General features: G+C 45.1%; 1 protein-coding gene across 1 annotated transcript in view; it reads left to right on the top strand.

Moving 5' to 3' along the window:
* The first annotated feature begins 3,007 nt into the window (after window positions 1-3,007).
* Window positions 3,008-15,088, top strand: part of mcf2la (mcf.2 cell line derived transforming sequence-like a) — a 201,119-nt gene continuing 189,038 nt past the window's right edge. The window contains exon 1 of the mRNA XM_041211957.1: window positions 3,008-3,105. Within this exon, the coding sequence (XP_041067891.1) occupies window positions 3,009-3,105 (97 nt within the window). The 5' untranslated portion in view covers window position 3,008. The remainder of the gene's footprint in view (window positions 3,106-15,088) is intronic.

A 15,088-nucleotide genomic window follows, 5' to 3' on the forward strand; every position in this document is an offset into this window, starting at 1 on the left:
TGAACTGCTTCCAATGCATTTACATCTTTCCTTAAATAAGGTGACCAATACTGTACACAGTGCTCCAACTATGGTGCCACTAGCGCCCTGTACAACTGAAGCATAACCTCCCTACTTTTGTATTCAATTCCCCTTGCAATAAATGATAACATTCTATTAGCTTTCCTAATTACTGCTGCACCTGCATACTAGCTTTTTATGACTCTTGCACCAAGACACCCAGATCCCTCTGCATCTCAGAGCTCTGCAATCTCTCACCATTTAGATATGTTTCCCTTTTATTCTTCCTGCCAAAATGGACAATTTCACATATTCCCACATTATACTCTGTCTGCCAGATCTTTACCCATTCACTTAACCTATCCATATCACCCATTAATCTTCTAAATTCCATGGAATACAGCCCTAGTTTGTGCAATCTCTCCTCACAATTCAACCTTTAGTGTACATTGATCATTCTGGTTAATCTATATTGTGCTCCCTCCAAAGCCAGTAAACCCTTCCTAAGGTTTCATACCCAGAACCCTTAAGAGCACCCAGGGGCTGGATGTTACCTGCCTCCGCTTGGCATGTTTTCGGTGGGGGCGGGTGACTGGGGCACATAAAATAGGCTAGATCGCTTTCCCACCACCTTCTTGCCCACCTGTCTGAGCTGACCCCCAGAATACACTAGAATGCCGAGCGCCAAAATCAGCAGCCAGCTTGCCATATGTAAATAAATAATTAAAAATCAATTAAGCTAGTTAGCAAACCTATTGGCCTGAATAATGTGTTGCCCATGCCAAAATATGGTTGCCACAGGCAGGCGGGCGGGAGTCTGGGCCTCTGGATTGCTAGACCAGTGATATTACCACAACACCACCATCTCCCCATCCTCCTTCCTGCAGTCCCAACAGTGTCCACTACTGAGCTGTGGCACTGCTGGAGCTGCTGGCCAATCAGATTGGCTGGCAGATCCTGAGGGTGTGACCTCCTCCCACTGAGAGGCGGAAGCTCCTCCCCTCTCCCCACCCTGTAAAATGCAGCCCCATGTGTGGTCTAACCTGGGCTTTATGTAGCTAAAGCATGACTTCTACCTTTTGTATTCTAGTCCTCTCAATATAAAAGTCTGCATTCCATGAGCCTTTTTGAATATCTTTATAACATTTTAATGATCTGTGTACACTGATTGCTCTCTGGAGGGGTGGTTGAGCACTGAGATTGTTGTGCCGTAGGAGGCTGGATCTTCAGTAGAAAGTGCTGTGTCTGACCATTGGCCCCAGAAACGCTGCTTCCAACGGCAGAAATTCCACTGCAAAGTGGCTTGTTAGATGCAGCTGCACTTTATTTAAGGTCTGCAGACTTGACGCTTTGGAGCTCCTATTCCTGCCCTTTTAGAGATGCCAACTGTGATAAAGTGTATTCCGGAACTGTAAAGAGCCCTTCAGGCTGTACAGCTTAAAATGAATGTCTGCCAATGATTGTAATATTCATTGTTTGTACTGATAAACCTTGTGATTCATGTTGTAAAAGTTGAACCTGATTGTATTTTTGTAATGGTGATATTAAAATGGTTCGAAATGTTTTTGAAGATTTAAGAATAAAGTATATTTTTGCAAAAAAAAAGTATTCCTGGAGGTTTCATCATATGACTTGCCCCCATGCTCCAGCCATTAATCAGCCACCACACCCACCCTTGTGACACACTGACCTCCTACACGAATTGGAAAGCAAAAAGACTCATTGCCCAATTGGATGATGCTTGTGTCAGCCACACAACCTTTTTTAATTCCTTTTTTCGATATTTTTATATCTGGTGAAGAGAAATGCTCAAAGAAAATTAGGAAAAAAAAACAATCTTTTCAAACGCCCCTATGATTTTTCTCCAGGGTTGCACACAGCAGCGGCCCATGGAGATTGATCTTCAATTCCTGGAGGCTCCAGGCCAATCCTGGAGGGTTGGCAACCCTCTGTTCTTTGCAGGCGCTTAATGCAGTTTCAGCCTTTTCAAGAAATTGGAGAATTGCCAACACCAACAAAGCAATCAATACTTTCAACTGCATAGATCTGGGCAGCATTACTGGGAGCAGCAACTAATAATCACCAAAACACTGCAAGAAGCCATTTTCACTATTGAAACACACCATGAATCACAACATCATTCAGCTTATAGCTTGAATGCAAGAATAATAAAGATGATTTAAAAAAGCAATGGAAGATTGAGAGCTTGCAATTCCACCTATCACAACCTTAGGGCATCCCAAAATATTCAACAGCCAATTAAATACTTTTGAATTGTGGTTATGATTGTAATGTAAGCAGATGTAATGAGTTAAGTTCAGTTCCATAGCTTATCTTGGTTACGGTATGATGCATGATTAGGTTTTATTTATTAATTAGCAAAATTCTCCTTTTGTACTAATGTTGCTTTGTAGGATGGTGTGAAAACTGTGAAAACTGAAGATTATTCTATCCTCCAAACCTAAAAAGAATGTCCAGGCTGATCAGAAGGAGATGGGTGTAATATTTCCTGATTATGGATTGTACTGGCCTAGTTAGCTCCTTTTGAGGTATTAGCAGTGGATTCCAGGTTGTACCTGAAGGCACTCAAATTCACAATTGGAAGGTACAGTAGCTTTTATTCCCTTCAGGCAGAACAGTATCACCTGACTGCATTAATGCTGCCTACAAAGGGGACCTTAGGGAGGTTTCAGACTATCGACATGAAGGCACACAATTTGTCTTTTATATGTTTATTTTATTACCTAAAATTATCCTCAATGTCTTGAACTTGTGAGCACACTTGGCTTGCTCAATTGTTAGGGGGAAGGGCTGATAACAGATGTGAGTGGACTCACTTGACTGTGTGCAGGAGATCCCACCACATTCAGGCAGCCCCTGAGAGATCCGACCTGGACACTGCTCTGTGTTTTGTCAAACATCCTCCTGAGTGCTGTAGAGGGTGAGACATCAATCTTGCTGCTGCCTGTGTACAGATTCAATGATGGGATGGGCAGCTACACTGCTACATGGGCTGTTTACATTGTGATTTTGCCAGGATGAATCCTATTTCCTTGTTGTGTAAGGATATTACTGAAATGTGGCTGCGACTGAAGAAAATGACAGGTGCGTTTTGCAGGAGCAGCTTCTATCTGTTACACAGAGATCGAATAACTGCTGGTGTTAAGTATCGCAGGAACTGACGGTGCTTCAGAGGCCAGTAATCATAGGGTTAACTTTGTTTGATGGTGGGATGGTTCTGTCTACTCACTAAAACTGGAGTCAAAATATGTAAAGTAAGTAATGTCCTTATCAATCCTGTCATTCCATCCCTGACTTTAGGGCAGGATCTGGCTGTGTTTGAGTGTTGAAAAGGACCTGTCTGTGCCCCTGACCGTGGGACAGGCTCTGTTTGTGCCTCTGACCGCAGGGCGGGACTCGCCTGAGGCCCTGAACATGGCAAGGGGGTGGGGTGGGGGGGCCCTGACCGCCGGAGGGGGGGGAACCTGCCTGGGGCGTTGACTGTGGGGCTGGCAGGACCTCCATGGGGCGCGTAGCATTTATCCTTTGCTGATCATTTCTCCCAATTTTTAATGATAGCTCTTAGTGCAACTAATCACTTCCAGCTATATTAAAAAGGGCTGTAAAAATCCTTTAGAAATACAAACTATAGATCAAAGCTCTAATATATAACTCAAATCTAGGAATTGCATTAAATTTATATCAACAAGCACGAAGAAAATTAATTTATTAGGATGGTCACTTCATGAACTGATGTGCTGCACTAGGGTTGAGTGTGTGTGGGTGAGCGTGAATGTGCCTTCGTATCTGTGTGCAAGTGTGTCTGTGCATCTGTGTATATTCAGCCACCCACTTTCAGTTGTTTCTTGGAAAATGAGGAAATTATTTGGCATGACGTGACTTTTTATGGTAGTCTTGCTTGATAAATGACCTGACCAGTTAGAGTTTGAATAGGGACAAATACACTGGATCTGGGAGGGGTACAATCTGCCATTATTGAAAGAGTTACCTGTGTTACAGGTTTTGGGTCTTGTTTGATATTATCCTTCGAAGCAGAGTTTCTGCTCTGGACTCAAAGTCATTTGCACATCACTGAATGTAAGTGAAACAGCCCAATCAGGCAGCGCAAACAGTTTTAAAAATAAAGCATTTTGCTTTACAAATAATCCTTAATATATTTAAAAGTACAAACTTGGTAAAGTTTGAGTGATACAACCGACAAGTGCATGTATCTTAAAAAAAAGTCACAGTAGCCATCCACTATTTGTGAGTAACCCAATTTTAAATGACTGAAAATGACTTCTAAAAAATATACAGAATTATCTTCTCATTTTATTGCCATCCTGTAGCATGTTCCTAAGTAAATTTAAAATAAACATTTCATTGAAAACTTTTTAAAATGTGTCCATTAATGTCCTTGTGCCTCAGAGTTTAAATATTGCAGCTTCCTTGAAGGCTTACATTGTGTACAATTAACAAAAAATCCCAGTGGTGATTAATTCACCCTGTGCCGCCAGACAGGGAGCAGGACATGTCATTCCCCATCCCCTGGAATGTGGACTTCGAACATTTAGGGGGACAAACTGCGGCCTTGTAGCGCCTGTATTTTTGGTGCTACGGATGCTAATTTGGGTGCAAAATGACATTTGATATGGGATGGTATGGTCCTTACCAGACTTTGGTAGGTATTAGTGTGGGCTAGAAGAATGTGCCAGAAATATGCCAGATAGGCAAGATCGTGATGCTAGTCAGCATATATGGTTGATTTGATGTTAGCGGTGTCACTTTTGACCTCAGTGTTCCAGCTAACACTCTCTCTTAAATAATCACAGCAAGCATTCAACTGCTTGATGAATGCCACCCACTCCCCCCTCAATGTTTCAACCAACACTTTTGAAAGTGATCAACTATTCTCAGGTGACTTCCTGATTGATTTTTATTGGCACTTGCTGAATTTGTAGAACAGTTTGGTTTAGCCCTTTATATGATGCTCGGGTCTCTCTTGTAATTAACAAGAGCGGACCACTTGACCTCAATGACAGGTTCCGTCGCAGTGATGTTAGCCTCAAACCAGTCTAAAATTTTCTGTTCTTGCTTCCCATATGTTAAGAGTGCATTACTATAGATGGTGTCACAAAGTATGTTCCATTTTGTTTCTGCACTCCGTGTGGGAATGCTGGAGAACACCTGTTTGTTCGAGTCGCGGAACAGTTGGTTTTTACTGGGTAGGCAGTAAGGCTGATGTTGACATGAGGACGGCATTCCTACTTTGAATGAGAAAGTTTGTACCCTAACCCTACATCAGGGAGTGATCTGTATCACAGTCAGCACTGTGGTAGCTCTGTGTGTTGAGAATGATGTTGAGAGAGTTGGGTCTGGTGATGATCAGATCCAGCTGGTGCCAATGTCCTGATCTTGGATGCCCCCAGGAAACCTTGTGGTATGGTTTGTTCTTCAAGATGGTGTTAGCTGCACAAAGCTTGTGGAAGCAGCTCAAGTAGTCTCTGTCCGTTCTCATTTATCTTTCCCAGGCCATGAAGTCTGAGGCAGGAGGGCATGCCACATGATCCACGCCCCAATGTTGAAATCTCCCAGTAGGTAAAGATGTTCTGGCTTAGAGATTCTGCTGATAGCGGTGTCAAACTCCTCAGAGAACTCTGTAGTGGAGCACAGCATTAGAACATAGATACTCATGAGGTTAATTGGCCCTGTTTGAGTTGAGAGGCGGAGGGAGAGAACACCTTCTGAACCACTTGTGAGCAATTCTATCATTGAGAGTAGGTGATCTTACTGAAACATATAAAATTCTGAGGGGGCTTGACAATACAGATGTTGAAAGGATGTTTCTCCCTGTGGGGGAATGTGGAGCTAGGGAGCATAGTTTCAAAATAAGAGGCTGCCCATTTAAGATGGAGATGAGGAGAAATTTCTTCCCTCATAGGCTCATGAATCTTTGGAATTTGAGAGAACAGAGGGAGATCGACTTTGATAAGTAAAACAGAAATACATAGTATTTCTTAAATGGTGAGAGATTGGGAAGTGTTGATTTCCAAAGGGACCTGGGTGTCCTTGTTCATGAGTCGCTGAAAGCTAACATGCCAGTGCAGCAAGCAATTAGGAAGGCAGATGGAATGTTGGCCTTCATTGCAAGGGGATTTGAATACAGGAATAAAGATGCCTTGTTACAATTGTATAGGGCCTAGGTGAGACCACACCGGAGTGTTGTGTACAGTTTTGGCCTCCTTACCTAAGGAAGGATATATTTGCTACAGAGGGAGTGCAACAAAGGTTTACCGGACTGACTCCAGGATGGCGGGATTGTCCTATGAGTTGACATTGAGAAGACTCGGCCTGTATTCCCTAGAGTTTAGAAGAATGAGAGGTGATCTCATTGAAACAGACAAAATTCTTACAAGGTGAGAGGGTAGAAGCAGGAAGGCTGTTTCTGTTGGCTGGGAGTCTAAAACCTGGGGATACAGTCTCAGAATAAGGGGCAGGCCATTTAGGACTGAGATGAGGAGGAATTTCTTCACTCAGAGGATGTTGACCCTTTGGATTTCTCTACCTCAGAGTGATGTGGAGGCTCAGTCATTGAGTATGTTCAAGACTGAGTTCGATAGATTTCTAGATCATAAAGATATCAAGAGATATGGGAATAGTGCGGGAAGATGGCTTCGAGGTAGATGATTAGCCATAATCTAATTGAATGGCGGAGCAGGCTTGAGCCGACTCCTGCTTCTATTCCTTATGTTCTGTATTAACACTGTCTATGCCAGGGCTGGGTAGTGCATTGCATTCTCTGTGACCAGAGAGAAATGGGCAGAAGGTGTACATAACTTTGCCAGAATAGCGGGCTTCCCATGATGCAGGTTGCGCGTATGCAGTATTGTGGTCGCCGCCTCTAAATGCAAAGATATATTGCAACCATGAAGTGTTTCACTCTCTGAATGTGTAGTTGATGTGCGACCATGCTATCAGCACATTATTACAGTAAATGCCTGATACCCTGACAACAGTTATGATGCACTTGTCCTATGTCAGCCTGTAAGCCACCACATTAAACTGAGTGGTGACAACTGGCAATGAGAGCTATCCATTGACCTCTTGGCTCATCACTCCAATATGCAACCATAGCCTGCTTGGACAGCATGCAATTACATTGAGCCATGCTCCCATACAAAGTATCACTGAGCAGACCATTCGAGTACTTAGGCAACGCATTCAGTGCCTGGGGCATTCCAAAGTAGCCCTGCAGTATTCACCAGAGCATGGTGATCTGCTGTATCCTCCACAAATTCACCACTCTGAGGACATAGCCCTTGCTATCAGGTATACAGTGAGCAGCTGAGGAGGCAGAGACGGTGGAGGAAACAAGTACATTCCATCTCCATCTAGGCTGTCCATGATTGACCTCCCTAACTGTGGTACCAGTGAGGAAAACCCCAATTCCTCATTCACCAACCGTCCCACACTACCACCCTCCTGTTGCTGACCATCACAGCATCCTCCTAGACCCAGTGCTGAAATGAAAACCATCAAAAAGCAAGCATTCCACAGCAATCTCTTATCAAACAAACAATCTACAGTCCCATGTGAAAGGCAACTATTCACCCGTATGCATTCCCTTAGTGCCTGTCTTCCATGTGATTCTGTATGCCCTAGTGCTCCTACACTGTGCTACCCCAGTGGCTGCAGCACGGCTGGTGGAAGGCTGCTGACTTTCAGTGGGGGAAACTGAAGATGGCCTGGCAGGACAAGCTAGAGCAGCTCTGGGCCTAGGAGATCTGTCTTCAAACTGCACCAACTCAGCAGCAGTCTTGACTGGCTGGCTGACAGGCAGGGCGTGACAGTGTTAGGAGGTTTGTGCTCTACGGAGCCAATGCCACTCCCCTTGGCTGGTGCCTTGGTAACCCTAGCAACCTATTGGAGGACAGATTGGACTGCGGTAAGTCCCTTGGAAGTTCCTTTGATTACTGGCATCTGCAGCCATGGTGGCAGCAGTCTAAGCCTTATGGCACAAAGCTGCACTTGCTTGGCAGCAAACTGGGATTGCCTGATCTTGGTCTGAGCTTCCTTTGCAGTACTCAGACTTTGTACTGCAATGGAAACTGAAATAGTGGCCATCAGGTCTTGTATCATGATTAGGTCCCCGAGTGTTCTCGTGGGGTTGGCCATCACTTCTACATTGAAAAACCTGGACCCTAATCTCTACACAAAGCCCTGTGCCAATCTGGTGCCAGATTCCTCCCCTGCTGCTTGGAAGTGACAGCAGGTTTTCTGGCAGACCTGCCAATGCACCAAGCATTTCATTGTGTGTGGCCATCAGTCTTTATCATCGAAGTCCCAGTCAGAGTGTCCTGCAGCAGAACATGTCTGCACCCTTGTCCACTGGGGAGCTGGGACTTGCGGGACACTTCCTCCTGGACTGTAGGTCACTCATGCCCGGTTACTCACCAATTGCAGACCCCACCTCCATGCTCCCCTCTAAAGTATGTGCATTGCCACTTCTGAACTGGTGGCTGAGAGTTTGAGACTGGGTGACTGTTTCATCGTTATCTTTTGCCTCCACTTATTCCTGGACTTCATTCTGCTGTGCCAGGTGATCAGGTGGCACTTCCTGGGTATCTGGTAGGGTTAAGTCACAAGATTGTGTTGTGTGGGAAGAGGGAGAAAGCAAGAGGCGGATGCTTACATCATCTGCAGCGGGGCAAGCCGAAGAGATTTTGGGATGATGTGAGGAGGATGAATGGGTTGGAACATACCAATCCTTTCAGCCCGCTGCAGGTAGTTTTCTCAGTCATTCCCACCCCAGTGATGGTGATCATACACCCTGTTGGGTGCTGCTGCCTTGGCTTTGACCTTGTCCAGCAGGAGTGGGAGAAATGTGGCACGGTGAGCTGAATTTTAATTTACCTGACCCATCTGCTCCCTCAACCAGAAGTCCAGATTCCCTTGCATGCTGTGGAATTTTAACTCCACACTGGGTGTGAGATTGACTGACAGACCTCGCACCCTTGGACTGAATGGTGAACAGCCCAGAAGAGGCCAGAGAACCAGATAAGTTCGTGCCCCAGGGGGTGGGGGAGTTATTGATCTCTGGGGGGAGGACAGTGCTGGGTCCTGGTGGCTGAGTATGGAGGTGGGTGGTGCTGGGTGGTTAAAGGTCTTATGGATGGTGGGGGTGACCACCCGCAGGGTTTGCACAGGCAGGCAAGTGTAAAAGCACTTAACCATCTGGATATGACTGTCTTCCCTTGCGCTTCACTGCCAGGTTTCCCTGGAAGCTCTAGAGACTTGGCTGTCTACAGTTAAATTCAAGGAGTTGAATAACTCAGCCTCATTTAAATATTTAAAGTGCCAACCCCTGCTTTCGAGGGATGGGTTGGCCACCCATCACCTGTCCTGAGTCCACCCATTGTTGGAGATTAAATTCCTCCAGTGTGTTCAGGTGATGAGTTTGACATGGTTGAATAGCTGGCAATGTACACAAGGCATGAGACATGGAAGCGAGGCTTACAGTTGTGCTGAGCCTGAGAGGGTGAGGTGATGCTATGAAGCCGAGACATGAGTTGTGATTGGTGGATATTACTAGTAGGTGAATGGCGCATTGAGCATTGTGTGAAGATAGTAGTGCAGTTGGTGGAATTAGGCATTTGAAGATGCATTCGCTGACATTGATCACTCATGTGAGGTCATTGAACTTCTTTCGACACTGTATTTAGGTCCTCGGTTACATTCCTTCATTAACCTCCATGGCTATTTGCTCTGATTGTATTCTCACCTTCTGGCTCCCTGTGAATAGAGGACGTTTATCCCCTTGCACCAAGGCCTCATGCGATGGGCAACTTTGGAGCCCCCTCTCTGCCATGTTGTGCCACTCATGTCTTTTCCAGGTTAAAGTCACTTATGCAATGAACCCCAGTACTTGCTTCAGCCGAATTGCACATCCCCTTCAAAAGATGGAGGCTTGCTTTAAATAATGCAGGGTAGCTTGAACCCAAGCTCGAATCTCAAGGTTTTCTACCCACTGGGCATGCAGCAATTCAATGCTCTTAGCACTGATTGCATGCTGCAATCACCTAACTGAGCAGAGAGCACCAAATTTGCATGCTGCCTGTATCAGACTGAGTTAATCACGCAGAGTGATCCCCATGCCTGTTTACAGCCCTAATGCAGCTTCTCCCCTCCTCAAGATGCACAGGGGCCATCCTGGCTCAGTGGGCCTGGGATATGTCAATATGCCCTGCCCTCAATTTATCATTTTATAACAGAAAACTGCCTCATCTGCTCCAGTCCACATTTTCAATGCCTGCAGCAAGTATTTTTTTTTAAATACCTAGAGTGCTTTCCTTCTTTTCTAGCATTTGTTTCCCATCACTAATTGGTCTTAAGGTGGTGGTGAGCTGCCGCCTTGAACCTCTGCTGTTACAGAGGGAGTTATAGAATTTTGAACCAGCGACAGTGAAGGGACAGCAATATAATTCTAAGTCAGGCTGGTGAGTGGCTTGGAGGGGCACTTGCAGGTGGTGGTGTTCCCATGTGTCTGTTGCCTCTTGCCCTTGTAGGTGGCAGAGGTCATGGGTTTAGAACACACTATTGAAAGAAGCTTGCAAATTCCTGCAGTGCATCTTGCAGATGGTACACACTGCTGCCACTATGTGTTGGTGGTAGAGGGAGTGAATGTTTCATGTGTTGGATGGAGTACCAATCAAACGGGCTGATTTGTCCTGGATGATGTGGAGCTTCTTGAGTATTGTTGGAGCTGTGCTCATCTAGGCAAGCGTAGAGTATTCCATCACACTCCTGACTTGTGCCTTGTAGATGGTAGACAGGCTTTGGGGAGTTAGGAGGTGAGTGACTCGCCACAGAATTCCCAGCCTTTAACCTGCTCTTGTAGCCACAGTATTTATATGGCTGGTCCAGTTCAGTATCTGGTCAACGGCAACCCCCAGGATATTGATAGTGGGGAATTTAGCGATAGTAATGCCATTAAATGTAATGGGGAGATGGTTAGATTCTCTCTTGTTGGAGGTGGTCATTGTCTGGCACTTGTGTGGCGCAAATGTTACTTGTCTCTTGTCAGCCCAAGCTTGGATATTGCCCAGGTCTTGCTGGATTTGGATATGGACTGCTTCAGTATCTGAGGAGTCATGAATGATGCTAAACATTGTGCAATCATTAGTGAACATCCCCACTTTTGACCTTATGATGGGAGAAAGGTCATTGAAGCAGCTGAAGATGGTTGGGCCTTGGATACTACCCTGAGGAACTCCTGCAGTGATGCCCTGGGGCTGAGATGATTGACCTCCAACAACCACAACCATCTTTGAGCTAGGTATGACTCCAATCAGCGGAGAGTTTTCTCCACAGTGTTTGGATCAAGGCTGTAATGACGTCGGAGCTCAGTGGCCCCAATGGAACCCAAACTGCGTGTCAGTGAGCAGGTTATTGCTGAGTAAGTGCTGCTTGATAACACTGTTGACGACCCTATCCATCACTTTACTGATGATGGAGTAGAAAGATGGTGCAGTAATTGGCAGGATTAGATTTGTCCTGCATTTTGTTGACAGGATGTACCTGGGCAATTTTCCACATTGCCAGGTAGATGCCAGTGTTGTAGCTGTACTGGAGCAGCTTGGCTAGGGGCGTGGCTAATTCTGGAGCACCAGTCTTCAGTATTATTGCCAGTATGTTGTCAGGGCCTATAGCCTTTGCAGCATCCTGCCTTCAGCCATTTCTTGATATCACATGGAGTGAATCAAATTGGCTGAAGACTGGCACCTGTGATGCTGGAGATCTCAGGAGGAGGCCGAGCTGGATCATCCACTCGGCATTTCTGGCTGAAGATTGGAGCAAATGCTTCAACCTTTTCTTTTGCACTGATGTGCTGGGCTCTCCCATCATTGAGCATGGGGATACTTGTGGAGCCTCCTTCTCGAATGAGTTGTTTAATTGTCCACCACCTTTCGTGACTGGATGTGGCAGGGCTGCAGAGCTTAGACTGATCCGGTTGGTTGTGGGATTGCTTAACCCTGTCTATTATATGCTGCTAAGGTTGTTTGGCATGCAAGTACTCCTGTGTTGTAGCTTCACTAGGTTGACACCTCATTTTTAGGTATGCCTGGTGCTGCTCTTGGCATGCCCTCCTGCACTTTTCATTGAGCCACGGTTGATCCCCTGGCTTGATGGTAATGGTAGAGTGTGGGATATACTGGGTCATGAGGTTACAGATTGTGGTTGTATACAATTCTGCTGCTGCTGATGGCCCACAGTGCCTCATGGATGCCCAGTTTTGAGCTGTGAGATCTGTTCCAATTCTGTTCCATTTACATACAACACAATATGGGGTATCATCAATGCGAAGATGGAACTTTGTCTCCCAAGGACTGTGTGATGGTCACTCCTACCGATACTGTCGTGGACAGAGGCATCTGCAACAGGCAGGTGGGTGAAGATGAGGTCAATTATGCTTTTCCCTCCTGTTGGTTCCCTCACCACCTGCCGCAGACCCAGTCTAGCAGCTATGCCCTTTAGGACTCAGCCAGCTCAGTCAGTGCTGCTACCGAGCCACTCTTGGTGATGGACATTGACGTCCCCACCAAGAGTACAGTCTACGCCCTTGCCACCCTCAGTGCTTCCTCCAAGTGGTATTCAACATGGAGAAGTACTGATCATCAACTGATTTGGGTGGTATGTGGTAATAAGCAGGTTTCCTTACTCATGTTTGACCTGATGCTGTGAGACTTCTTGGGGTCTGGAGTCAATATTAAGGACTCCCAGGGCCACTCCATCCTGACTCCACACTATTATGCTGAGGGTCTCTGGCGGGTCTGTCCTGGTGGTGGGTCAGGACACACTCAGGATGGTGATGATGGTGTCTGGGACATTATCTGTAAGGTATGATTCTGTGAGTATGACTATGTCAGGCTATTGTTTGACTAGTCTTTGGGACAGCTCTCCCAATTTTGTTCTCAGAAGTTATAAGCAGGTCTTTGCAGGGAATGCCATTATCGTTTCTGCTACTTAAGTTGATGCCAGGTGATTCATCCGGTTTTATTCCTTTTCAAATTTTCCGTAGCAATTTGGTACTACTGAGTGGCTTGCTAGGCCATTTCAGAGGGTAGTTAAGAGTCAACCACATTGCAGTCACATGTTGGTCAGACTAGGTAAGGATGGCAGATTTCCTTCCCTAAAGGGCATTAGTGGACCAGATGGGTCCCAGTGACAATCCGATAGCTTCGTGGTCACCAGTACTGAGCCTAGCTTTTAATTCTAGATTTGTTAATTGAATTTAAATTCCACCAGCTTCTGTGGTGGGATTTGAACCCATGTCTGCCAGCGCATCAATCTGGGCCTCTGGATTACTGATCCAGCACCGCTACACCACGGTCCCACTTAAATCTAAGAGCTTAAACAGAACTCATTCTCAAATCCTGTTGTGATGGAAACAAATTTAATTCAAATTCAATTACTCAAAGTAAAAACCTGGGACATTTGAATATAGTATAAGTGAAAGAGTGATATTTGAAAATGCTACCAGGAAGAGTCAGATCTACTAATGAAGGTAGAAACCTGCGTATGGAAAAGAGATGAGCTGATCCTGACATGTTGTAGTATTTACACCCTTTCAGAATGACCCTAAGACGTAGGAGCAGAAGTGGCCATCTGGCCCATCACATCTGCTCTGCCATTCAATGAGATCATGGCTGATCTGATAATCCTCAATTCCACTTTCCTGCCTTTTCCCCATAACCCTTGATTCCCTTACTGATTAAAAATCTGTCCATCTCAGCCTTGAATATACTTAACGACCCAGCCTCTACAGTGCTCTGTGGTAAAGAATTCTACAGATTCACTGTCCTCTGAGAGAAGAAATTCTCCTCATCTCTGTTTTAAATGAGCAACCCCTTACTCTGAGATTATACCCTGTTAAGCCCCCTAATAATCTTATATGTTTCAATAAGGTCACCTCTCATTCTACTAAACTCTAATAAGTACAGGCCCAACTTACTCAACCTTTCGTAAGAAAATCCCTTCAGACCCAAGACCAACCTAGTGAACCTTCTCTGGACTACCTCCAATGCCAGTATATCTTTCCTTAGAAAAGGGAACCAAACTGTTCACAATATCCTAGGTGTAGTCTGACTAGCGCCTTGTATAGTTTTAGCAAGACCTGCTTATTTTTATACTCCATTCCTTTTGAAATAAAGGCCAACATTCCAATTGCCTTCCCTGTTACCTGCTGAACTTGTATGCTAGCTTTTTGTGATTCATGCACAAGGACCCCCAAATCCCTCTACGCTGCAGCTTTCTTCAGTCTTTCTCCATTTAAATAATATTCAGCTCCTCTATTCCTGCCAAAGTGCATAACCTCACATTTTCCCACATTATATTCCATCTGCCAAGTTTTTGCCCCCGCACTTCATCTGTCTGTACCCTTCTGTAGACTCTCTGTGTCATCCTCACACTTGCCTTCCCATCTATTTTCGTGTCATTTGCAAACTTGGCGATAGCACATTCACTTCCCTCATCCAAGTCATTAATATATATTGTAAATAATTGTGGCCCCAGCTCAGATCGCTGTGGCACTCCACTAGTTACAGGCTGCCATCTTTAAAATCCTCCCCTTATCTAACTCTCTGTCTTCTATTAGTTAACCAATCCTCTATCCACTCTAATATACTACCCCCAACACCATGGGCTCTTATTAAGTAGTCTTGTGTGCAGCACCTTTTTGAATGCCTCTTGGGAATCCAAATATTTTTCATTTACTTGTTCCCATTTATCTATCCTGCTTGTTACCTCCTCAAAGACCCACATGGATTCTACATCTTCCGCTCCAAAATCATTTCTTGCTATCGTACTTATTCCATCTCATTCTAACAAAGTGACCCCACCACCCTTTCCTTCCTACCTGTCTTTTGGAAAAGTCACATATACCTGAATATTTAGTTTTGATCTTGTAACCATGTCTCCGTAATAAGACCATTAACCTCTATTTGTGCCGTTAATTCATTTAATTTGTTCCGAATATTAGGTGCTTTTGAGTAAAGAGCCGTTAATTTTGCCTTTTTAACAATTTCCCCCC

Source organism: Carcharodon carcharias, chromosome 18, assembly GCF_017639515.1.
Source record: "Carcharodon carcharias isolate sCarCar2 chromosome 18, sCarCar2.pri, whole genome shotgun sequence".
NCBI lineage: Eukaryota > Metazoa > Chordata > Chondrichthyes > Lamniformes > Lamnidae > Carcharodon > Carcharodon carcharias.